The sequence below is a fragment of the Pararge aegeria genome, chromosome 3, assembly GCF_905163445.1.
Source record: "Pararge aegeria chromosome 3, ilParAegt1.1, whole genome shotgun sequence".
Lineage (NCBI taxonomy): Eukaryota > Metazoa > Arthropoda > Insecta > Lepidoptera > Nymphalidae > Pararge > Pararge aegeria.
The window spans coordinates 12,966,102-12,992,954 of record NC_053182.1 but is presented as its reverse complement, the minus strand read 5'-3'; the positions used below and the strand labels follow the sequence as shown (position 1 = coordinate 12,992,954).

General features: G+C 34.9%; 2 protein-coding genes across 3 annotated transcripts; both read left to right on the top strand.

Annotated features, from left to right (window-relative positions):
• The first annotated feature begins 19,222 nt into the window (after nucleotides 1–19,222).
• On the top strand, nucleotides 19,223–23,169 carry LOC120637418 (meiotic recombination protein SPO11). Its single transcript, XM_039909257.1, has 8 exons — nucleotides 19,223–19,433; nucleotides 19,515–19,686; nucleotides 20,592–20,735; nucleotides 20,816–21,009; nucleotides 21,096–21,241; nucleotides 21,354–21,491; nucleotides 22,341–22,512; nucleotides 23,030–23,169. Exons 1-8 carry the CDS (start codon nucleotides 19,223–19,225, stop codon nucleotides 23,167–23,169), a joined length of 1,317 nt encoding a protein of 438 aa, XP_039765191.1.
• A 398-nt stretch (nucleotides 23,170–23,567) lies between these two features.
• Nucleotides 23,568–24,225, top strand: LOC120637300. 2 transcript variants are annotated; one of them, XM_039909078.1, is made up of 2 exons: nucleotides 23,568–23,850; nucleotides 24,038–24,225. In XM_039909078.1, the coding sequence occupies exons 1-2, from the start codon at nucleotides 23,628–23,630 to the stop codon at nucleotides 24,175–24,177; spliced, it is 363 nt and encodes a 120-aa protein (XP_039765012.1). In that variant the 5' UTR covers nucleotides 23,568–23,627; the 3' UTR covers nucleotides 24,178–24,225. The 2 variants fall into 2 exon arrangements, with proteins under 2 accessions (XP_039765012.1, XP_039765011.1); XM_039909077.1 differs by having other exon boundaries at nucleotides 24,011–24,225.
• The last annotated feature ends 2,628 nt before the right edge of the window (nucleotides 24,226–26,853 follow it).

Sequence of the window (26,853 nt, the reverse complement as noted above, 5' to 3'; positions counted from 1 at the left end):
TTTCCATCCAAGTTCAGGTTCATGGACAAGGTACGCTAACTCTAGGCAACCTACCTGCCTACCTGTTACTGGCTAACTTAAACAAAATATAAAATACTGCCTACGTGTCTATTTTTATCGCAATGTTTTCTTTCATTAGTTGATCACTCTAAACGAACCTTTTATAAATAGCTACCATATGCATATTCCTGATATTAATTAAAACAATCTTACTCCTAGATTCAAGATTGCACTTTTTGCAGCCATATGTGCCGCATAATAAATGACATGTTTGGTATCCGTAATAAAAACATCATTGACATCGGACCAGGTGGTCTAATGCGATTCTCCCACCCGATGCAGCTTGTTTCCATAATTACAATGTGAAGCTTTATTTTTTAACTATTGTTGATCTTTGAACCCATCACAATTTCTTTCTAAATTTAAAAAGGAATAGTAATAGGTGTATAACAATATTAATTATTATCTGTCAAAGTATGTCAATGGTTATTTTATAAATGAATGTCAGAAAGTAACATATTGGATCAATGTATGTAAATTTATCATAACCCGATGTTTTTGGCATTGTTGGTAAAAAAAAAACAATCTAGTCTGTAATAAGTATTTAAACGACTTTTTCAGTTATTTGGTTTAAAATGTGCGAGATTTTAATATTGTAGGACTCTACCTGATGGTGCATTTCCTTATACTAAACGATAGGTACATATCTGAAAAGTTTGAAAGTCTGAAAATGGCTGAAGTTATAATATACATAAGATTTTTAAAAAACTAGCTGCATTTGAATTTAAAAAACCCAAAAGTAGAACCCAAGTAAACGGTTCTTGCTATTAAAAAAATAAAGCAATATATACGAGAGCGTGCCGGTTAAGTTATCGTATGTAAGTTGTAACTGTTGTGGCTAATCTGTATAAAGCCATAAGGAAAAAATAAACTGTATTTAAATTTTAAATTAGAATACCTAAATAATTTTAGTAACTTTCATTAGTTTTACCAAACGTCAGAAAAATAATATTTTAAAATTAGAACGTAGGTAAATGCTTCTTGTTGCAATGAAATTGAAAAATAAACACCTTAAAAGAACCTGGGAAAGAATAAAGAAAAAAAAAAAAGATAAAAAAAAAACGAAATGTGCGGGTGTCTGTGACAACACATTTTGTTCACACTTTGCTATTGCTTTTGAAATTGACAACTTTGCAGTTTGATAACAATTGTGTTTTGAATATTTTCTTTAGTTTCGGGGGCTCCGTGCCCCTGTGTTATGATATGTGTATATGACCTGTGTTTTTTTGTAGTAATAATTGAGGCCAGATCGGCGGATGGCTAACCTGACGGTAAGTTAAAATAAGCAAGGTGGTAGTACTTACACGGACGACCACTGCTAAAAAGGCCTCCTACTATTAAAAGTGTAAATCAATGGTCATTGTACTGATATTACTAATGCAAATTTAAATCAGTAATGGCTATTTGGCCATTTATCCTAAAAAAACAGAATTTAGAACATACAGAACCCACATTCAGCCACTATTGCGTGCATTGCTTTGTGTCCTAAAAAAGTGGAAACGCCCGCGCACTTCGAGCCACATTCCGCGGATAGCCATTAATAACCCATTTTTGCCATTTTATGGTAAACACTTAGAACATTAGAGGTAAAATAATTATCACTGTCAACTGCTAAATGGAATGAAATGACTAACCGCCCTGTTCGAGAAACACTACTAAAGTGGAGTGGTTGTTGATGCTTCAATAGTCGTGTACACGGGTCAATACAATATTTTTTTTGTATTTGATAGCTTAATTCCTAAGGTAGTTAATTATCCCCTATTTAACCGTCTAAGAAAAGGATTTACACCTTTACTGTACAATTTTAATTATACCTATCGATGAAAATTGGTTATTAGGGGGACACAATAAGAATAGTAAAATACGTTTTTCCGGGATTATAAAAAATTCCACCGCGCAAGCAGGCCAATGCCAACAGATGAAAAGTTAGAACACGTAAATCCCTGAGACTAGCAATTGCATTTCATTTGTTTATTTTATTTGATAACCCTAGACATTCGAGTACATAGCCGTTAAATATACATTATAAATAAATAAATATACTACGACAATATACACATCGCCATCTAGCCCCAAAGAAAGCGTAGCTTGTGTTATTGGTACTAAGATAACTGATGAATATTTTTATGAATAATATACATAAATACTTTTAATATACAGATAAACACCCAGACACTGAAAAACACTTATGTTCATCACACAAACATTTTCCAGTTCGAACCCACGGCCTTGGACTCAGAAAGCAGGGTCGCTGCCCACTGCGCCAGTCGGCCGTCAAATCAAAAGTTGTACACGGGAACCGCTGGTATATTTTATTGTTTTTAAATCCTATAGCGCTTAAAGTTTTGACTTATACATGTGTATTTAATAATAATGTTATGGGTATAATGTATTGTTGGTAGTACTGTTTTCCTAGCAAGAACCCGCAGAGTGTGCCTGGGAGCACTTCTAGGTTTAACCTCTTTTTATATTTGCCAAGTTTATTACTTGAATGTTTCGTTTTTTTTATAATGTTCCTAAAATAGTAAAGTTTATTTTTTTTCTTCCACTACAGGTTAGCTCTTGACTGCAATCTCGCCTGGTGGTAAGTGGAAGTCGTACCCCTAATCGGTTTCTACGCGACATCGCACCGGAACACTAAATCGCTTAGCGGCACGTCTTTGTCGATAGGGTGGTAACTAGCCACGGCCAAAGCCTCCTACCTGACCAGACCACAGAAAATTCAGAAATTACTAATTTCGGCTGGGAATCGAACCCGGAATTACCGAACAAGCAATACAAACTGTAATATTGATAATTGATTTTAAAGGTTTCAAAAGTGCGTGCTCTTTGGTGGCCCCACCCTACTTTGAGGTATGAAACGATTTTATACAAACAAAACTTATTCTGTAGTGGTTATTAGAGTTTTGTTCGTACTTTACTTTTGACAGTAAACCAAATATTTAATTGTTTTATTTTTTCTGGAATGCATTAGTGAAAAAGAAAACGACCTAATAATTACATATTAGCAACACGTCTTTATTAGGTACTACCTCATCATCATCACATTAACCCATTACTGGCCCACTCCAGAGCACGGGTCTCCTCCCACAGTGAGAAGGGGCTAAGGCCGTAGTTAGTAGTTACAAAGTAACTATTATTTTCTTAAATCTTAATTACCCAAACAAATATTCGCGGTGAATGCTTCTTCATTTAAAACGTGATGTGCCCAACAGTACTTACGATATCTGGACACAAATAAGAGGTAAACTCGGAATACACGTAACACGATATGTGCCCGAGTACTTACGCTATCTGGAAAAGGCTTTTCCTAATTACTTGGGGTGTTTTGTTTGGTGCTATCAGCGTGTAACGAGCCGCAAATGGGTCTACGGTGATCGCGCGATCATGCGGGCCGCCCTTCGCCCCGCCCGCGCTGCGCCGCCTCAAAGGCCTTTGTGCGGATATGACCGCAAGCATTGTGATAGGCAAAGCGCGTGTCACATATTTTATATAATACTAGCGATCCGAGCCGGCTTTGCTCGGCTACAATGTAGATACTGTGGGTGAGTTTGGATTTATTAATAATACACTTAAGTAGTACATTCATTTAATCTATCTCGCAAGGTTTAGTTAACATGTAAGTAGACAAAAATATCTTCGCTACGACATAACATTCCAAATCTATGAACTTTCATGCTTTTCTAAATTATTATTTACATATCTATCTACTACATATAATACTTTCTCTTGAATAACTCTATCTATTGCTGAAAGGTGCTTTGTTTGAAGTATTTAAGCGTACAAACGGCTGGAGACTTGGTTTAATACTATGTACCTAAAAATGGGATACGGGTTATTCTAATAAGTATTAAATTTGGTAAGAATATACTAACGAAAAATTGAAAATAGATAGATAGCTATATTTATGTTCAAAATGTGGTGATAGGCCAAATGCCATAGTGGGTAGGAGCTCGACTTCACTTTCGGGGAGCCGAGTTCGAACCCAGCCTCTACATTTTCCTCTACATTTTCCTAGTAATTAATTAATATTTGCTTTATGTGAAAGAAAACAACATGCATTCCTGAGAGTTTTCCATAATGTTAGGGAGAGCATGTGGGAGGACACCAGTGAATGCTGGGATTCGAACTCGGCCACCCGAAAATGAAGTCGAAGTCTTACTCCTTGGCTACACCGTTTCTTACAACAAGAAACAAATAAACAGAAACAATTTTACTGCATTTATTAGATATACCTATTTTTATTATATTAATTTAGCTTTAAGGCGAAATTAAACTTAGAGTATTATATTTTTTTAATTGTTTTTATTTTTTAATTTTAATCATTATTTTCATTTGTTTAATACTGATTTTTTTATTCTTACTATTTTTGCTTTTTACTTAATTTAATTATTTTTAACCGGATTTACTTCAATGTTGTGTATACCTGTAAGTGATAACTGTACTCGGACAATAAACTATAATCTAAAATGATTAAAGGTAATACAGTGTATCGTTGGTATAGGTATCTAATGAAATAAATAAATATACCAACATAATAGCATAGTTTACATTATTGCTTAATCGCTTAAGGATCCATTTTCAATATTTTGTATTATCGCGTATTTCGCTTTACTATGACTACATTCTTAACAGATAAGCTCGCAATACCCAGCGACGGAATCTCATGTCTATCCTTGTTAATTAGTTTATCTCATATGAGTGCAATTAGCGCACAGAATCTGGCACAAGGATAAACGGTGCGCGGTCAAAGCTTTTGTCTTTATTCCTTTTTCTAGTGGTTTACGTGATGTTGTTTAAACTACATTTGTTCTGGAAAATTTGTTTTCCGTGCAATGTTTAGTTTTACGTAATTACATAACTGGTTTTGTTTTGAATGAACCTTCACCTTTGTGGTGGTAGATTTATTTATTTGCATATTTTTTCGGCAGTGTTGATAGATCAGCTTCATAAGGGGGATGGGGGTGCTCGAAAATGTTGTGTTCTTCTCCTAAAACCTATCCGGTATGAGGTATCTACTGCCATACTACTTATGCTTACTATGCTATGCTATGTATGTCGTACTTATTAATAGTATTGACTAACAACATTATTGCGTCGTATTTTTGTATATTTTACGTATGCACACGTATATATATTTGACGGTAGACGCAGTGGCGTAGTGGGCAGCGACCCTGCTTATTGAGTCAAAGGCCGTGGGTTCCGATTCGCAAAACTGGAAAATGTTTGTGTGATGAACATTAATGTTTATATTATTTATATTTATGTGTATTATATTCATAAAAATATTCATTAGCAACACGCATAATATAAGCTACGCTTACTTTGGGGCTAGATAACGATGTGTGTATCGTCGTAATATATTACGTAAGTTTGTAGAAGTGATTCAATATTTCCAACATTTTTCACGTACCTATTCAAGGTAGTAAAAACGAATAATTGTATATTTTTCATAACATCAACGGGATAATACAAACAAGGGAAATTGGATGAGAAACTGTTGAGAATAAGGTGTGTAACCATATTTCCATACTAATATTATAAATGCAAGCAGATGTATATACGTACAAGTAACAACGTAAACTATATATGTGACGAGGTAAAATAGCAAGATACTCGTGATTACCTACAACGTAGGGTTAGTGTTCGCCATATACCTAATAACTTTCAATAAAATATAATATGTTACGAGCTATTAAGCCCATTTAAATATATGCCGCCACAGGAGCACGAGGACGTTGCATTGTAACAATTATGGTAATGATATGGATGCAATATGGTCTGTTAAATGCACTTATCGCCCATCGGCACGCGACGTTCCATTTTACCATGCTCTATGATTATTTTTATATGCTGTTAGAATTATAAATTCCTACACCTAAATTGGTTGGAAGTGACTTTTCACCGATTTCCAATAAGGTTAGCTTCTCAATTGGATGGGAATGTATTGTTTTGATGTGAAACGTTTTTTTAATGTAATAATTGACGGGGATTCACTTATCACCCATCGGCACACGACATTCCATTTTACCGTGCTCTGATTATTTTTATATGCTGCAACAATAGAATAGAATAGAATATAATTTCCTATATCTAAATTAGTTGGAAGAGGCTTTTCACCGGAAAGGTGTTAGCTGATTTGATGTGAAACTTTTTTTTAAAGTTATATTTGACAGGCGGGTTGAGAACCCAAAGTGCTGGAAGGGCAGCCCCGAACTGGTAAGCGCAGCGTTGGTCGACCGCCAATGAGGTGGACAGACGACAATAAGCGCGTCGTAGGTAGCTGGATCCAAGCGGCACAGAACCGTGGAATTTGGAACTCCCTACAAAAGACCTATGTCCAGCAGTGGACGTCTATCGGTTGATATGATGATGGGCTAAGCAGATGACCCGCCTGATGGTAAGTGGAAACCCATCGCTTATAAACAAAGCAACACTTCGCAGGGTATGCAAGGAATACGTCCTGCAACGTGTCCCCCTCTGTATATCAACCTCAGGCGTAGGTGTAATTACACCGGCAACCACACCCTTCAGTCTGGACACACAGCATTGCAACCATGCTACTTGGCGGCATAAAAAAGGATGGCGGCAATAATGCCCCGGACGAGCTCTGTAACAAAAGTCACTACAAGTTACTACTAAAACTTAAAGATTAGAGATAACTTAAAGATTAGAGATTACTCACGTACGTTGTTAAAGCATAGCTTCTTAACCTAGGTAATCTAGCAAAAAGTGACAAGAGAGGGTGGATCGCACACCTCACTATGTACCATTGGCTAAGTAGCTTATTGCCATGCCTTGCATGTCTTGAAGTGTGTCTGCGCGCAAGCCAAAATTAAAATGCTTGTACATGTTGCATGTAGATGATGATTGGCAAACAAACGTTTGAATGTAGAGCCATCACCACATCACATAGTTTTACCACGAGTACCTTTTTACCCATTACTTAATAACTAGTATAAGAAAGTCTTCAAAACTGAAACTGACAAAGTCAAAGGCGTCCAGACTTTGTCATTTTTGAAGACTGCAAAGGAGAAATAATTAAAAAAAATAGCTCTGGGTAGGTATTGACCACTTTTTGGAAAGCGGTTCGAAATAGGAAAATTACTTTTCATACCTATATTTATTTTATAATTGTGACGTCTTTTTTTTATAAGCCTTATCAATAAAGATGGCATAACGTCGGATTAAAATGCTTGGTTGGTTGGATGCCGCATTTTGTCACACTTCAACTGACTACACCTTCGAAATGTCACAGTGTGAAAAAACGACGTACCCATTCCGACGTCATGCCACGTTTATTAATAGGGCCCCATATGTATAATTAGGGTAATATTACAGTACACAACAATATACAAGTACTTATACATAGTATGTAGCACGTGCTCTTACAAACTTCGTGACGTTTTGTTTGCTCTCTGGAGAGATGCGAATGACCACAACGAGGCCTTGACAGTTCAAGAAGTCCCTCGCCTAGTCGCAAGGGTCCTTGCTCCTGATTTATAGCCTCCGAAAACCACAAGGATTCAATGTGCCTTTGTTGCCAACTTGCAACAAACACACTTTTATTGAATAATAAAATTTCTCCACGAAATGAAACATTTTTATAGGTAATAATTTCTTTTTCAAGTTTAAAGGTTTAGTCGGAGCCATAATGGGTATGGTTAGTTATTTCTAAGTCTATTTCATTTTATTTATGATGCAATTTTTAAATGTACCTACCTAATGTCTTTGCGTATTTTATAGATCCGTTGGCCATATTAGGTTTGAAGACTTTACGTTCAAGAGAACTTAAAACTAATTACATTAGGTTTTTGATTATTTTAATTGGTGACTCGAGCCTATATATAAAGGCAAATATAATTAATTAACTAAACAGTAACAAAAATTGAAGAATAAAATCGTTTGTTCTAAAAAAAAACTTTTGGTAGATTATTATATACACTATTTCAAACTGATTAGTTTTTGCACCAAGTTAAATTCTGAAATATATTATGTCTATATTATCTACAAAATAGATATTCTTTATAATGTGTTATTTTTTTTATTTTGCCAAGGTTTTCGGTGATGAAAGATAAACTTTGGTAAACAACTAAAATTTATTTATCTTAATTTTGTGCAGCGTAAATCATAAATGTTTACTTGTAAACATTTTAAAGTGAGTATTATAAAGTCTTGTTAAATAATGATTGAAGAATAGATAAATAAAAAGTGAAGTAATTTTGAGATATCAAATAAATGGCATGACGACAATAACATAATGGTAAAACACATTCGTGCTTAAGATAACATCGTTTGGTAAAACGCGAACACGGGGATAATGAGTCGATGAATAATAATGAGGTTTGTAAGTGTGAATCATCAAATATATTTAAATTGTTATCAATTAAAAGCAATATAATAGCGATTTGAGTTGGGTAGGTCCGGCCATATGGCGCGGTGGCGCACGGGTGCAGTTGGGGCCACGAAATCTTGTTGAATACTGTTTTAGCATTGGCGTAGCTATCTATGCAGCTGGGCCCATTAACTGGCTTCTGATTTATACAATTTTATTCGTAACTCTTAACCGCAGTTAATTATAGTCGCTAGCTTCAATCTAGCCTTTTCTAATTATGAATAAAAAACCTCTACGCTTGCAATGTTGTTTCACACTAATTTCTACTTAGTTTCCTTTTTTTCATAGATCTTTCAGATATATGTAGATATATTGTATTGATCTATATATACCGTGTATAGATCAATACAATATATCTTATTAAATTTAATTCAATAATTAAATTAAATCAAACTAAATTAAATTAATTAATCAATACAATAAAATTTGTCCACTGTTGTAAAAAAGAATATCCTTATTATTAAGTTGGGCCCAGCAATGCAATTTATTTCAAAGCAATTATTTTTAGTTTCCATAAGACCACGATCATCAGATCACTATTAGGTAAGTAATGAATCAATGTGTGTAATCATCAAACATTACACTTAAACTTTCAGTAGTTTGGCTAGATTTTTGTTTAATTCATCTCACCCTGAAACATTTTTATATAATTCGTATCTTTTTTTATTTGTCTAGCTTCTGGCATGGCTAGTGGCAACGATGCGCAGTCAAGCAATTTCACATTTCAGTAATATGCCGTGTAAAAATCGATAAGGGGTTTTGATTTCATATAACTGCCATCAAAAATGTATAAATCAAGCCGCTACCATGTAAGACCTTACCACAAGGTAATATTGCAAACTATAACTATATTAACTATATTAAATCTTACTTACATAAAACTCAAAGTGGAATAAAAATGTTCTCTAACGTATATACAAGAAGGATAAACGTTTTCAGAACAGTGGGTGTATTTGCCATATTCAGTTTTACTACCCGCCGTTTGAGTGACTCTACGTGTTCATGTAAATTTGTCGGGCTCAATTGAAGTTAATAGGAATGTTCGGAGGGTGAGGATCGCCAGCTGACGCGAGGTGTGAGGGAATGTGGCCCTCCCTTGATACTCGTCGACGGCTCACAATTGATGGTCAAATAAAAAAAGTTTGTTGATTATAGGCGGTCATATACCACGAATAAAACGCATTTATTATTTGTGTTTCAATCATGTTTTCACTTTTCGTAGAAGAGGTTTTTTAACAGAGTTATTAAGTATTTATTTATTTTATTAATTAACTCACCAAAGATCTGTGGGTTTGTACCTACTAGCTGGTAACATAGTGGTTGTATACTCAATGAACTAGGATCATAAATTTAGGCTGTTAATCAAATAAAAAAATCATGATATTACACAGATATAATTAAATAAAAAAAACATGATAGAACACAGTAGTAGTAAAGAGTATACGGATGATACCTACACAAAAAAACTCTTACAAAACTTATTTATGTAGAATTCATTCAAAGACTACATATATACTTATTAAGTACCTATACACCGGTACGATACAACTATATTATACCTACTGGTTTGTGCATGTAAATACTAATTGCCATGCATTGTCTATCGAGGACGAGTGGCTCTGTGCCAGTGACAGCTGTACAGATAACAATCATGTCGGGGACACGTGGAGTAGGTGGATGCAGCACGCGCCGATAGCGAACGCTTCGTTTAGAGAAATTGTTTTTTTTTTTACCTGGTTGGTGGCCAATGTTTTTGTTTATACTCAGAAGTGTCACTGTAACTCGTGGCTATTGATTAGCTTAACACCTTTTAGAGTTTTAAAGATAAATTCATTTACATTTAAATGTAAAAAAAATATACTATAAGTATCTTCCTAGCTTGTAAAGTATGTAGTAATTTTTATGTTTTATTAAAAAAGGTAGAAAATATTTATTTTCATACTTCTTATAAAATTTTAGTCAGTGTTTGTAAAATAATAATATGATTTGCCAACCAAAATGCAAATTCTTAGTTGGTAGGTATATCATTTATTTCCATAGTCGTGTTTTTTTATGGTTGTTTTCTATCCATAGTAGGGGGTCTACCTATATTGCTTTCCAGTGTGACGTAGCCTTTCCTTCCAGCAGAGTTATCGATTTACCTCCCTCCGTCTCGTTCTCTTGACCTATGCTTCCGTGGTTGATGATTAAACAGTTGATAGAGTTATTGTCGCTTTTATATAAAAAGTGAATAGAAAATTGTTTAGTGGGTTTAAAGCTAAAACGTTATAATTTTGTACAAAACAAGTTCTTTATTTCATGAATTAAAAAAAAATTGTTATGTTGATCAAATTCCATAAAGTTAATTAAGCTTAATTTGCTATAATCCAGGCGAACCAGACCAACGCATATGATGTAAAATACCACTGAATGAATTCACTAAATGATTTAAATAAAATAGCCATATAGGTATTTAATGTATTTTTTACTTGTATATGTATTATTTACTTATTTTACTTGAAATTACAGTTTATATCAATACCTAAGTGTACATTGTAAGATCAACACATGCCAGATATACCTTTGCCTTTTCAACTTTTCAAAATCACTGACCTCTATAAGATATAATAGATCGATCAGTGGATAGAATAAGCATCTAAACATATTACTAAGTCGTATTATAAGAGCTCTCTTCCAACGTCACCAAACTTTTCTACAGTTGCGCGGAATGTTTGCAATTTTGCAATTTATATTACTGTAATTGAAAAATTAAAAAAAGAAAAAAATCTTCACATGTGAGACTAAGAAATAGTTATTTTTTTAATTTATTTATTGCAAGTGAATTAAAAATAAATCCCTCTTTTCTTAAGCATAGACATACATTTTGAATTTGGAACTGTTTTGTTTCGCATTTTTAAATGAATCTGCCGACGCTACCTGTTTAAGTAATACCTATGAAGTAAAAAGAAAAAGTAACACTATTACGCTATAAATAAGACGCGTCTCATTTAAAATTATTGATGCAACGTTGGTAAGTCAAAGTAAAATTTGATATTTATGTATGAATACTTCGTGCATGTGATATGCCGATTTGAATTAAGAAGTTTTTGATTTGGGCTGAATCATTTAAATTACTTAATATGTTTAATATTTCAGTCTTTTGTTCAGTAGATTTATTAGGGGTTATTTTTTAGTATAGCCTAGCAGAAAATAGATATTGTGAATTAAAATAGGTTTTTAATGATCTTGATCCATAATAAAAGTCCTATAAAATTTTTATGTTGCAGAGCTTTCTAGATTTAGTTTTTACGTCGCAGGCAGCTGCAATCACACCTGCTTTTACATATTATGTACATCTAATGCAACTCACGGAGAATCTTGCATGGAAATAAAATAAAAATACCTACCATAAACAAGTTTTAACTTATTTTGTCTATTAACCTGTGTTGCAAGACCGTCTCAAGACATAAGGCATTCGCTAAGGTATGTAGAAATTTATTACAAAAAAACAGACTTTTAATGCCGTGTAGTAGATAAGTTTTGATGCAGTTTTCAAACCTATTAATAATCCGTGTAAGTTATGAAGTGAAGTTTCACAGGAAAAAAAGAGAAAAAAGGATTAAATTAAACGGGGGTTAGTATACCTTATACAAGAAACGTGACTACGCGACTATGCTAGGCAAGTGACATTGCTTAATATGCGCACAAGTTAAGAGGTGTGTCCTGGGGATCTAACTCGGTCTCCCAAAAGAAAAGCCGAATTCCTAACCACTAGGCTATTACCGCTTAATTTACTAAAGGATTAATAGCGACAGTAAAACGCTTGAGTGCACACCTGTCCAACACTGTAGATGTGACTAAAACACGTATCTACTAGGTATATTATCTATCAAAGCACTTAGGGCAAGATCAATGTCGAACTAGATCTGGTGCTGTTTACTTTTTGTCAGGTTTTTAAACTAGGCTGCTAGAAGACTTTGTTTTTCGTATGCTTTTTATTCACTAGGTATACATAATTGATAAACAAAGCGTACCAGTTTGTACAGAAATGGTAAGTTGATTTCTAAGGAAATCTTGGAAGCGAAACTTGCGCCTTGCACACCTGTCCGCTACCGGAATTGCAGGACGTACTCGTATCTATTAAAGTCGTACCACTTAGTTAGGTCTATATAAATGCTACTTGATTTTTAGCTTATAACATACTAGTGGATGACAGTAACTTCTTCTGCGTAGAGTATCTGATATCCTAGAAAAATATGATTATTTACAATTCTTCTATATGTTTATGTGGTGTACAATAAAACTGTATTTATTCATTAATTAACACTACGAAATTTTTTAATTTTTTAATTTTATTGTGAAACATGTACCTACTTATTTATTAACTTAAAGCCAAACCACGAATTTTCGTAAATATTACTGGAAAAATTAAAGACTTTCATATTGCAACGGATAAGCGGAGACGCCCTTGGGTAAGGCCAATCTTTCGGGCTTCTGCTCAAATAGTATGTTGCTTGGTGTGTTTTTGTCTTCACCTTTTGCATTTATTTACCTCGTTACATCCGGAACACTGTCCGATGAGGCTCTGATTCTACGTAGGTCAACGAACGTCTGAAGTGCTCTGAATTTAAAAAAGGAACGCACCAGTATTTTATGGTTTTAAAAAGCAAAATTTTTATGACGGTTATAGACCTATGCCTGATCACTACGGGAAAAAATAGAACTCTACGAGGTATTTCGTTGATTTAAAAAAAGAACATTGTTCTAACCATTTCTCTGTGTGCTGTAACGCTTCCCGCGTTTTTTATTTAAATATGTATTGAGTGACCTATATTATATCACAGGGTGTGACCAATCATCGTTTGCGTTTTACCTAGATTTTAATAGGTAAGCTTTGTAAAGCAGTTAATAATAATAGGCACATAAACTCGTGCTTATTTAATTGGTATTAATGGATGAAAATGATACTGTCCTTCTTCCTCCATTATCAAATCAGAGCTGATTTGATAATGGAGGTATAGGATATACCTCCATTATCAAATCCATAGGTATGGATGAGGGAGGTTGAATAAAATAAGGTATGGACATTCAAGCAAATGCGAATAGGTAGGTATGTATGTATTTTTATCACGAATAGGTATTTCAATACATATGATGAGAGTGCGTAAAGAATAAAAATACACTGTTCAATCTACCATTCACATTTCTTGCTTTTTTATTAAGAAATAACATCGTCCATAGTGCGTCACTTATGCGGCTTTAAAGTAATATATAGTTTTTTTTTTATAATTAATTCCTATTATTTTGCGAGTGTGAGAAAATTCAATATAATAAATAAAAACAGTCAGTTCAGAAAAACAAAGATATTATTTAATCTATTGTCTATTTTTAACGGAATCTCACTTTTTAATTGCAATTGAGCGCCCGATCTCCATGAGAACGTTTATGTTAATTACCCCCTAAATGAACAAAACGCTCGTCGCTTACACTGTTACACTAAACAAAAGGGTTGGCCACTTCAGTCCTATTGTTTTTCGGCTATAAATCTAATGGATTGCGTAATTATGACCTTTAATATGTGACAGTCGCTTTGTAACATGTAAATTTATCCGGGAGCATATTGCGGGGTGAAGTGGGGTGGGAACGAACCGGATTTAATATTGGGGAGCGGCGGGACGCCACTTCACTGCCTTGTTTGATGCCTGGGGCTACGTTTATTAATAAAAAAAAATGCACAAACCTAGGCACCTTAAAATATCTTTAATTTCTAGTGCTCTTAAAGTTCATATTTATAACGAGATTAACAAAGTAAGTGAAGAAATACAAAATACTAAGTTTTAAAAAGCTATACCTAATCCTGAATCTGATGGCAAAAGACTTTTTTTTTAGAATTTATATATAATTTGTACATACACTTTTAATTATATGCAATCAAGGTTTTAGGCTGTTAAAGGTAAGACCAGCTGTATCACAGACGTAGTGTCTTTATCAGCTTTTTGACAAACCAATAGTGTGAATATACCAGAGCAGATAAATGCACTACGGTGTTCGAATTGCAGTATCGGTTCCCTCCAGGATATCTCTATGCCAGACATTTTCGCTGAAGATTCAGCGAACGGCTAAGATAGAAATCAACACATCATCTGCAGTCTATTACCGCCCCAGTGCTCGGCACAAGCCTCCTCTCTCATAGCTGAAACGGTTTTAGAGCATAGACCTACAACGCTACTCCAGTGCGGATTGGTGGGCTTGAACGACTATTATCACAAGTAAGATATAATTTAAACAGAAAACTCACAATACCTAACCATTATAAACACTAGGCCAATGAGGCAGTCAATCAACATACTCGTAGGTAGCAAACAACCATACAAACGCATATTAGTATTTATTTATTTATTTATTTATTTATAAAGGACAACCAACAGTAGATACATTAAAACTTGCTTTTTTTTTTTTGGAATGAGTCACATAGTAAATGTTCAACTATTTACAGGTTATCACAGCATGCATTAAAATGTAAAAAAGTTATTCTTATAAATTATTTACAATTAGTATAAAAGTAGGTATAGATAAAACGCAATATTTTTTTCTCAAAATAAAAATTTGTCTTTGTTATAAGTTGATAAAAGATGGTTGGATCGGAAAGTTAACAGAGATTCGTAATTTACCTACATTTTTGGCAAGACTTTAACTTTAACTAACTTTTTGTCGATATTAATCAAGAATTGTGAAGTACTATTGAAGTACCATTTTACTACGATAACACGTTCGATCTTCCATCAGATATACTCAATTGGACGTAAACTCTAATAAGTAAAATTGTAGAATTACATAGGTGCTTACGAATTATTTTACATCGTGGCATAAATTTATACTTAATATTTAGTATGGTCTGTTTGTTCGTCATTTTAACAATTCCTTTCATAACGCATTCATCGATATTTGCGTATTGTATTCCGGGGACCTTAGACCGATCGCTTACACAAGAAACAATGGTCACAAATGAAAGAGCGAAACTATATGCCCCCAGCACTGGAAACCCACTCGAGTAGTGAGCTGTAGACGTTTGTAGACTTATTACGATTGTTGCATTGTGTTGCATAAAGCCGTAAGTAGCCACTCAATGTGAGAAACTGTTGCGAATTTACCGATGTGTGGGAATGTGGGTCCGAATGTATAAAGCCAAACACAGATTGGTTTTCTCGTTAATTGGCGGCCGTATCGACTAGAATTTTAGTTTTTTTTTTGTTTAGTTTATTATATTAGTCCATTCAAAAATACTTCCATGCAAAATTTTTTGCAAATTCGGTTCAATTCATTGCTGATGGAATGAGCTCGTTATGACGTAGTTACTTTACCAGTTTACTTTTTAAATCGGAACAAGTTGCACGCTGGCGTGTTTAACAATTTATTTGGAAGACTAGACCCCGTGGCGTGCAGCTCGTTTCGATAATTTATTGTTAATAATAATAAGATTCATGTGTATTCAGTGGCGATATAAAATGAAGAAAATCTCCAGTACCAGTTATTAAAAACTTAGGGATAGGGTTTGTAAGATATATAAAAAGCCTAACCTTAATTATTGATAACTCGTACCGGGGATTTTCTTCATTTCGTATCATCTGCATTCCCTGTGCATACCCTCTATGCACGCCACTGTGTGTATTAGAGTACGATAGGACTGACATGTTGATTTGCAAAAGCAAAGAATGCTCCATCTTCTCAAAGACATGTCAAGTCCACCAATCCGTACTTGGCCCAGCGCGGTGGACCACGGCCCGAAGAGAAGAGATGTATGCTATGCAGTGGGCCGGTTTATGACAAAAAATAATAATTCAGTATCCTTACTTATGTCTACAAAAAATATGTTTGCCGCCCAATTGTCCACTTATGAGCATATATGAGTATAAATTATACGCTATTAATTCGGTCAGTCTAGTTAGTGTTAAATTATCTGTTTGTCTATCAGTAAGAGTCCAATTAACACAAGGAGTTAACAATAAGAGTTGAAGTACTAAAAGGCCTTTAAAGCCGTAAATACGCATACCTACCAACTACAATATCTCATTATCATCAACTTCTTAGCTCTCTGCCCCCAGGGCATGCAAAAACCAATAGCCGGAAAGCGTAAACTTATTCTTTTGCGGTTGATATTATTAATATTGGATATATATGAATTCAATAACAAAGTATTAAAATGACGTTTGAGCAGTCAATTGGGCGGTAACGTATCGTCCATCGAGATAGCGCGATGGTGGTCCATTGTGGTACGACGCCCTGTGGTTCGCGACGCACTCTCGCAGTTCATACAATGTGACGAATGTTTTATTCCTATTTTTTATAATTGTCGAATTTGCTTCCGCTTAGATGACCACTTCATAGGAGCGATTTTGTGGGAAGCTTGTTACTTACTTATATCGACCTCCCTGGTACAGTGGTTAGCTGTGGTCTTATACAGAGGTGGCAGAGGGACATTTAGTGTAATTACAGGCATATTGGCGCAGTGGGCAGCGACCCTGCTTTCTGAATCCAAAGCCGTGGGTTCGATTCCCACATATGGAAAAAGTTTTTGTAATGAACATTAATATTTTTCAGTGTTCATATAGTATACATTGTAAGTATTTATGTATATTATTTATAGTAGTACCTTTAACACAAGCTACGCTTACTTTGGTGCTAGATGGCGATTTGTGTATTGTCGTATTATATTTATTATTTATTTTATATAAGGTTTAACTTTGCGGGCACCTTGTAGGACGTATTCCCTGCAAAGCGTTACTCGGTTTCTAGGCGACGGTTTTCCACCTTCCATCAGGTGGGTCAAATGCATTGGCTTAGTTCAACAATTGTTTCTATAAAAATATATATCCCTATGTTACGCCAGAATTTTCTTTAGCTTACTAGCATCGGCTGTAGCCTCCCTCCACAGCCGAGGCTAGTCACGCGATATGGGTTTAATATAACTGCCATACTCCTAAAAAGTGAACCCGCTGTCTTATTAGAGTTCATTACCACAAGGCTGGATTGCAGTCAGTGGCGTGCACAGAATTTTTGACCAAGCTATGCATAAAGAAGGCATAAAATTGAAAAATCCTTCCCCTTTATGAGTTATACAAAGATTTTAGGGTATGCAGTGCTTTTGTGCATGTATGAAGTGCACGCAACTGATTGTAGTCAAGGGCTAACTTGTAGAGGAATACATTCATTATACTAAAACTCAATATACCAGCATAAGGTATTCAAGTAACAGAACGCTACGCTTTATAATTTTACTTAAAAATTAAGTATTATTATTTGGTTTTAGATCATAATAAGGATCGTTGACTTTTGATATTAATCGTAGATCGTGACAAAAAATAACAGCACACTGTGTGCCGTCCCGCGTCGACCTTCCAACACGGAGCCAAGACATTGTCGACTCACACCGATATGAAAGAGTTTAGTAGTTGCTACGAGATTGAGCGAAGAGATAAGGGCGTTCTCACTTCCCCGTGGTCGCGAAGTTGTGAAAGGGTTCGCCGAATAATTGCGACAATCAATACGAAGGAGCTATCGAACAATTTGTATGGTATTTGTGCGGGCTGTCTCCCGCTGATGCTATCGACGCACTTCGGGGTGCCTGCCTTCAATGGGAAGCCCTTTGTAAGGGTTACTTTCTCACACTTCGAGGGTTTGATTATGCAATCAAAATCATAACTCAACAGGTTCAATGACATTTACATTACATTGCCGTCTTTTGCAAATTATAAAACGTGAGTTATAAAACCGAATTAATTAGAGTTCCTAGCAGGTCTTGGTTGAATGGACGATTTAGCTTTGAATTTGCTTATTATTAACATTAAAAATACTTTTATTAATGAATTTTGTCCTAAAATTATATTTCTATGATAATAAAATTATATAGCTGCGATAAGTTTAATTTTATTGAAATAAAACAATATTTATCTATATCCATACACTGTTACAAAGTTACGCCAACTGTTTAATGTTGTATTATATTTTCAGCAGAAGGACTAAGTTAAAAATAAGTTACCATTAAAGTAACAAAAAAGCAATAAAAATAAACAATTTATTTAAAAGTTTTATTGGGAGGATTTTTTAATAAATTTATATTAAGATCGTATCGTACAATCAGAAAGCGAAGCATGCACAATTTTTGTTTTACTAAGAAACTATGGACCGAAACGATAACTCAAACCTTAGTCCATAATAAGACATAAACATCACCTCGTTGCAATATGTCACGTGTAACAAAGCGCTGCGGTAACGGTCCTCGTCATTTGTCTGCCGTAACCCTGTTATTTATGATCTTCGACCAAAGAAGAAGGACAAAAACGGAGCTGCTGTTAAATATTTGCCTGAGACAAGAGGGGGCGATAATTCGAGGCTATTATGACGTCACTTCACGCCCTTTGTGCGGTCGTCACGCCGTGTCATCTGCTCCTCGAGACGCCTGCCTCTACTATCTCTCGATTATATCTATTGTGTCATTTTTTCAGTGCGCGCGAGTCGGATGTGCCACCGACGATGAATTTGTCTCGTTCGCATCTTCGCTCGACTTCGCCGTAAAAACTTGAGGAGCTGCCCTATTGTCTCCTGGCCCTTTTACGAGCTCCGTTTTGTGTGGCTGTTATTGTTTGCGGTTGATAAACATCTCGCCACTAGGTAGGTAGGGATCATTACTACTTTTGCCGGTGGTTCATTTTAATGGTGCTTTATCGGATTTGTTTGTCAATTATAGTTGTTTTGAAAGGTTTGAGACATCAACCAGTGTGTTTTTTCAGAATGGAGTTAATGAACAAAGACGCATTGAAGCTGAGAATAGACTTAATGTCGTCATCAATATCTTCTTACAAACAAGATCCTAAGCTAGTTTCAGCGATAAATATACTATACAGCAGAGAAGAAGTGGTAGGATCTACATCAATATTGCCAGAACGTAAATTACTTTTTACCGAGGTTCAACAACTTTTGAAGAAGTCTTTCGATGTCAAGGGTACCCTAAATGTATTCTCGATTTAACTGTAAATACTACGAAATTTAAAATGGGATATAATTTTTATTAATACAGTTTCAGGAAAAACAGATAACACATTGGCAATACAAGCGAAACAATCTAGAAATTGTATTATCAAGAAAGTTGAGGAGATATTGGGCAATATTAACAATAGCGCTGAAAGTGATGGTTCGCCTAAACTGATTATAAGAAACCAAAGGCTGTGGAGCAATTGTATCTATGATTTGGACCGGTCAGATTCTTTAATATTACTCATCCCAAATTGACTAGATCATATGATCTTATGTCTCTTTATGATAGACGGGAATTTAGTATTAGTAAAGCTTTTTGAGTTAGAACTCGTTCGGGGAAGTCCGACGCCATGCTTATTTCTGGCTCAATTAGTGTGTTGTTTTCTGAAGAGTTGTTTGGTTGCCTGTGTTATTACAGGCACGTGAGGCTTAACACCTAAGCATCAGGTTGATGATGCCGCAGTATATTTATAATAATATTATCTTTATTATACAAAACATAAGTAATTATAAACAAAAAGTCGATATAAACAGTCGACTTACTAGAAACGTACATAAATTAGTGATATCTGCATATCGTCTGAGAAAAGTACAGAAATCCTTTGTGGGGATGGGTATATGCTTTTATAACATGATACCGAAGGTAATACTAGACGATTTACTACACGATTGATGAATTCCTAAACGACAAGGCTGCTTGGAAGCAGGCCACTCCGCTCTCATCTCTCACAAAGCAGAAAAATTCTAAAGATTGTTAAACTTTAAAGTTATGTTTGAAAAGAGCAATCTGCTGAGTTTCTTGCCGGCTCTTCTCAGTGGAATCTGCCTTCCGAACCGGTGGTAGAGTCACTACAAACAGACTTGACGTTTCATAAGTGCTTATTAATTAGGCCTACTTGAAATAAATGAATTTTGAATTTGAATTTAGATGGACGCAGGGTTGCACTTTGTAGGTAAATGTGTTCCTTGCATGCCCTGATCTGTTTATAGAAGCAGATTTTCACTAACAATCAGTTGGATAATCTGCTTGGTGTGTCATTTTTTTACTATAAAAAAGTGTATTGAATGAATTTATTTATAACTTCATATTTTTACTGTAAATGAGTGTAATTTATAAATTTTTTAGGGTCACATTAAAAACCTTACACGAAGCTAAAACTACAAAGTTGTGTTACTCGAGTGTGGAAGATAAATCCCGTTTTAATATAATTGTATTCGTCCTTACAAAAGTACATGAATTACTTTTGAAAAATTTGACCGTTACTAGACGGTACGTTTTAAAGTATCCTTTCCTTTACTAGCCTTTCTTTGGAAAATTTGTCTGTAAATAACGCACCTTTTTTTCCACAGAGAATTATTCTACCAGAATATGTCTAGGTTTGGTAACCAATCCAGACTCGATGTTGGAGTAAGGGATGTATGTTGCTTATTGGACACACCGCCTTGGGATTTGGGTATAGTTGCAACTGCAAAAGGACTCATCGCAGGCCCGTTAAATATCTACCTAAGTGATGGAACCGTTGTTGACTGTATGATGTCGGGAGGTATGATAAAATACAGAATCATTTCCAGAAAACACTGTGTTTTCCTAATTGGGATAATCAGGATAGGAAATCATTATTTGTTGTAGGTACATTGATACCACAAGATATAAAGGGAATCAACGAGTTTAAATCTACTGCTAAATACATATTGGTGGTGGAGAAAGACGCTATCTTTCAAAAATTGTTAGATGAAGGAGCGTTGACTCGATTGGGGCCAGTGATTATTTTAACGGTAAATTAATTTTCTATTAAATTTCAAATTCCTGCCTCTGAATAACATTTCAAGCATAAAAAGCATCTGCATTTGTAATAGAATGTGCTTAGTTTAAATTGGTACGTTTTAGGGTAAAGGCTACCCTGATGTATGCACACGTCAGATCCTGTGCCGATTGGTAAAGGAATTGCGGTTGAAAGCTCTTGCGTTAGTGGACGCCGATCCACACGGATACGAGATCTTCCTGACATATAAATACGGTTCTCTGGTAAGCATTCTATGTCTCCTTGCTTACTATTTACCTGTCAGCCTTAAATACTTTCATATACTTGTCAGCTTAGGGCCCATATTCGGTTCGGGAGTCGTAAAACACTCCTGCGTGCGATTTGTGGCGTCAAACTTAAATAGTTCTAGCATGAATGATGACAATACATTGTCTACGTCGGCGAGTTCACACAGAGTGATTGATGCAATTTTGACATGGGCATCATACTTTCGTAGTGCAACAGGGCCCAGCTTTACCATCCGCACTCTATTAAGGCTCCACTGCTGGTCACAGGTGATCAAAAGTATCAGACAAGTGTCAAAACAAGGAATTAGAAAGATTAGTTTCTAATTCCTTGTCTTGTAACCTAAGCCGAAGTTTCAAACTTCAAATAGCGCTGGATCTGGATTTTATTGAATTGTTAGGAATCGTTTTTCATCTATCTAGATGTCAAGGTCTGGGACTGTAAACACATGTTGTTGTTGTTTACAGCCCCAAACCTAGACTCTCTAAACCCTAAGTGTATGTTTTTATTTTTTATTTTTTTGTTCTTCCTTCACGCTTTTACTAACAAACCAACAACTTGATTTTTGGCACAGTGTTATTTGAATGGACGGAGAGTAACAAAGGCTACTCTTTATCCCGGAAAAACTAACGGTTCCCATGGAATTTGTAGCAAAACGCGGACGAAGAACGCGGGCCACAGCTAGTAACAGTATAATACATTTAATAGGTTATCCAAGTCTGATCTTTTCCAGATTTTAGGTTGCCCCATACATATTAATTTATTAAATTGTGGCTTTTAGAGTACCATACTAAGTATATATTTACGATTAAATTTCAAATATTCAGGCACAATCGCACTTGTCGGATTCATTGGCGTGTAGCAGTTTACTGTTGCTCGGTGTTCGCCACCACGACGTCATGACACTTGCCCCTAAGGAGACTCAACTGTGTCTCACTCAGCTAGACAAACGCAAACTGACATCCCTGATTAAAAGGCCTTATTTGAATACACCTGTTGGTAAGAAACTGGAGGAGTAATTTTTTTTTTTCCATTTCAAGCTTCATTAGCCAGGTTCGAGTTATCGAGTGGTGGTTTTCTTGCCTCTCAGACATTTTCAATTAATGTCGATATTTCATCCCATCAGCACATCATGAGTTACTCTCATCTTTCTCAAGAGAGAGAGTTTTTCAGCTGTACTGTTTTGTGACAGTGCGTGTCCGCAGAAGAACTACCGCCATGCTTATTTCTGCCGCCAAGCAGCATGGCTGTGTTCCGGTCTGAAAGGCGTGATAGCTGGTGCAATTACAGGCAAATGAGGCTTAACATCTACGCCTCAGGTACACAGGACAATAGTGCGAGGCCTGCGAAGAGTTGCTCCGATAAAAGGCGATGGTTTTTTATGATCACGTGGGTCACCTACTTAGTCTGTCAATTGTAACTATAAAGAAGTTAGGCCGAAAAATGTATTTTAGATTATGAGTTCGGATATGACATTACATGTTTCTATAGCTTAAGTTTAAAATGTTGTCTTTAGGTGCCCGTATAAAAAGTGATCTAGAAGTTATGTTGGCGCATGGCGTGAAGGCGGAGATTGAATCTGTAGCAGCAACAGCCGCCGCACTCTGTGACTCTTACGTACCCTCCAAACTGATACAGGGAGACCATTTAGGCTAATTTTAGCAAATTTCGTTATTTCATAGATAATTAACTAGTAAAAAATAGACAGCAGTGTAAATTTTTATTCTGAACGCTTTAAGAACGGAAATTAATAAATAATGTTTTGTTGAAAAACTGCCAACGCCATCTAGTGTAATGAAACAATAATATAGAAGAGCACCCCTTGCCACCTAGCGCCTTTCCATGGATCTAATACAGCGTAGCTCGCAAATAAACGATGCCGAACGCAGTTTGAACACCAGACCAGAGATGGCGCTCGTACAAAAATATTTGATTTTTTGCAACATTTTTCTTGCTGGCAGAAACCATTACAATATTTAAAAAACAGTAGGTACATCAAAAAGTAAAAACATGACATGTAAATTTCAAAATATTTTTGTACCTACTTTTAATGTTTCATTGATTTAATTTTTTTGTATATTTAACTTAACTATTAAATTATCCAGTCATTAGTCATGGAGCATAACATTAATGAAGAATCTAGTGATAAAAAACTACTTAATAAAGCGAAATCTCAGTGCATAGGACAATCTAAAAAAGTCGCATGCGAGCCCGCTAAACATAAATCATTTAATTCGAACGAAGCGGTTAGATCACTGGACGTGGCGTTAGCAAGGTTGAAGAAAAGTAAACTAGTAAATGGCGAATGCATAACAAATACAAGCCAGGCGAAACCAGGTAAAATAAGGACAGATAGCATGTTCATAGATAGCCTTACAGGTCCCACCGTAAATACATCTGACGTTGACAATACATCTTTAATTTCTATGAACTTTTCCCACTATGAGCTCATGCGTAATGTTTCACAAACCAATTGCAACTATGAAGGTTCTTTCAGCAATACTACAAGTGATATATTTTCTAGCCTTTCCGATATTACTTCAAGAGATTATCAGTTGGAGAAATATTTTCGGAGTGCAGAAATATGGAGTAGAAAACGTAAAGATGGCGGGCCAAGCATTTTTAAAGACGATCTGTATGATAAATAATAAAAAGTTCGAATAGTATAGAAGTAATGTAATAACGTAATGAGTGGTAAAATAAAACTTTGGCTATGAACGATTATGAAAATTTTATTTATTTAAAGAAATTTTACATTAATAACAGAATAATCTCAGAATTTACAAATAAACATACTGATCTATACAACACTGTAACTCTTAAACGAGACGATAAGATTTATAACACTGATTAACAACAACGTAGAATATAATTTTCTCTATGGCCATCAAACTGCGCGTTACTGAATACAATAATTTATGTAGCTGCCCTGTATTAAAGTCATCAAACGTAAATTATTAGTCCAGTGAATGTTAATGGTTGAAAATATCTTTTAAAATTTGCTTATTGTTTATATAAGTTTTAAACATAGGATGACGGCATCCTATACTTTAAATCTAAAAATGTTACCATCTGCTTAGATTAACTATTTTCAACCATTCAATTATTAGAATAGTTAAACTAATTTTACAATTATTGTGTTCACCATCGCGCTTGCCATCGATCTAATTGCTAAGGCGCAATCCGCGACACTCTATAGTTACGAAGGCGGACACTACACTGCAGTGCAACTAAACTGATCTCTACACATCGACTTACTCATCGCAGAGTTCCGCAGTAGCATTACCAACCATGGACCAATGTATGGATTGCAATAAAACATTGTAATATAAAATAAAATTTAAACATCAATGTGTTGAGTTCAATTTAGTTTTGGCAGAAAAATTCTAAAAAGACGCGTTACTGATCGACATTTATACCACATTCAATGAATCTGAGGAAATTATGACAGAAATCTAAACTAATTTACTAAGAGAAATATTAACATTAACAAATGAACAAATACATAGCTGACCAGATTGGAGATAAGGAAATAATTGACATAGTCATCACATAGTTTCCTACATTCTTGCCCCAAGAGTATATTATCTATGGTATCAGAAGCTTTCGCTACACTGGAAGACTAAAATGCTTTAAATACGAAAGAAAGGGTGACCATAGAGAGAAGCGGTGTGCATATAATCGAGTTTGTAGATCGATTTTAGTGCTGATATTAATTAATAACAACCTGTCATATAATTTAATACAATAAACTACACGTATTAAATTGGTGTTATTTACTGAAAACCCCATCATTTTCATTTACTTTCATCGGACCAATTCTTATTATTTAAAGTTTTGGCCTGGACATTCGAGTGCTGCCTCGCAAATGTGCACAATCTGCGAATCGATTTAAACGTACTGGCTAATTTAGTTTTTCAATACGGAACTCGTATTTGGCATGCCATTATGTTAAATATAATAATTATTATTTTGTATAATTATAGACCATCCGCTAAAGAAATGAATATAACATGATGTAAAATTTAAAGCACCCGGTTTCCGAACTCTCTCGTTTTATAATAATTATAAAATTTCATATGTTTGTGATGTATACATAGCCCGTAATATATTGTCTAGGTTTGTTATACAATTATTGGGCAAAGCAATATAGTTTATATTTTAATTATGGAAGAATTTCAAAAGTATTAAATTCACGTTTATCTTAGAAATATTATAATTAATAATTACAACGAATTCGATTTGACTAGGCCCTACGTATATCAGATGCAGATATAATTTTTAATTTTATATATCCAATACAATATCGATAAAATTTTGCAATAGAAGAATCACAGCATTCTTAAGACCATAACGGCGATTGAAATTATCATCATCGACATATCGTAGGTATTTTAATTGTAAAATTTAGACCAAATTGGCAGTCTTCACAAACATGGAATGTACGATATGCGTCTATGCAGGTATCCGATAACACTTAACAAATATCGGCTGACAATTATTTCTATAGATACAACAACAACGAATTTCCTACTTACAGTCAGATTTAGATGTAATGAACAACATCTAGGTACTTTGTCCATACACATAGTATCAAACTTTGCTTATTGTATATGCTATTTTGTTCCATACCAAACAGACCAAGTTATAAATAAAGGATTGTTGCCTATTTTTCGTGCGCAAAGATTGGATTATGTTAAATAACATTCGCCGAATGAGATTTTTTAATTGAATAAGTTTATAGGCATTTTCTATTTGGAAAATTTCTCGTTTCATCGTTTCTTTTTCTTCTTTTTTTGCTTATTTGGCTTTTAGGTGTGCGAAATCAGAACGTTGTAGTTCGCCAGTGTCAAGTATACCTACTTGGAAGATCCACAAAGGGAGAAAAAAAATTATATAAATATAGCACTATACTTTTTAGCTTACTTTAGTATTCCAAAATTAGGCGTACGAAATGGAGTGTGGTTAGTATTATAACTCAAAATAGGATATTTAGAGCTTAATTTTCATAGTTTACTACAGTCCCCCTTCTGTGCAAAATATTAAATACCGTAAATATTGTACTTCAAACATCTCCAAGGCGAATATTACCTAACTTATCATCAGATTACCATGTAGGTACATTAGTACGTGATGGTACAGTATATGTAAACTATTATGGTAAACAGCTGAACACTAGATAATTTAACGTGCATGACACCTCCTTTTGATTGCATATAACAAGAAGGCGATTTCTAGCTTCTTTAATCTACTTTGTACATGCTTATTAGTTAAGATTAAAAACGCAGTAGTTTTGTTGAGGCATATAGCGTTAAAGTGAGGTATATAGTAATACACCAG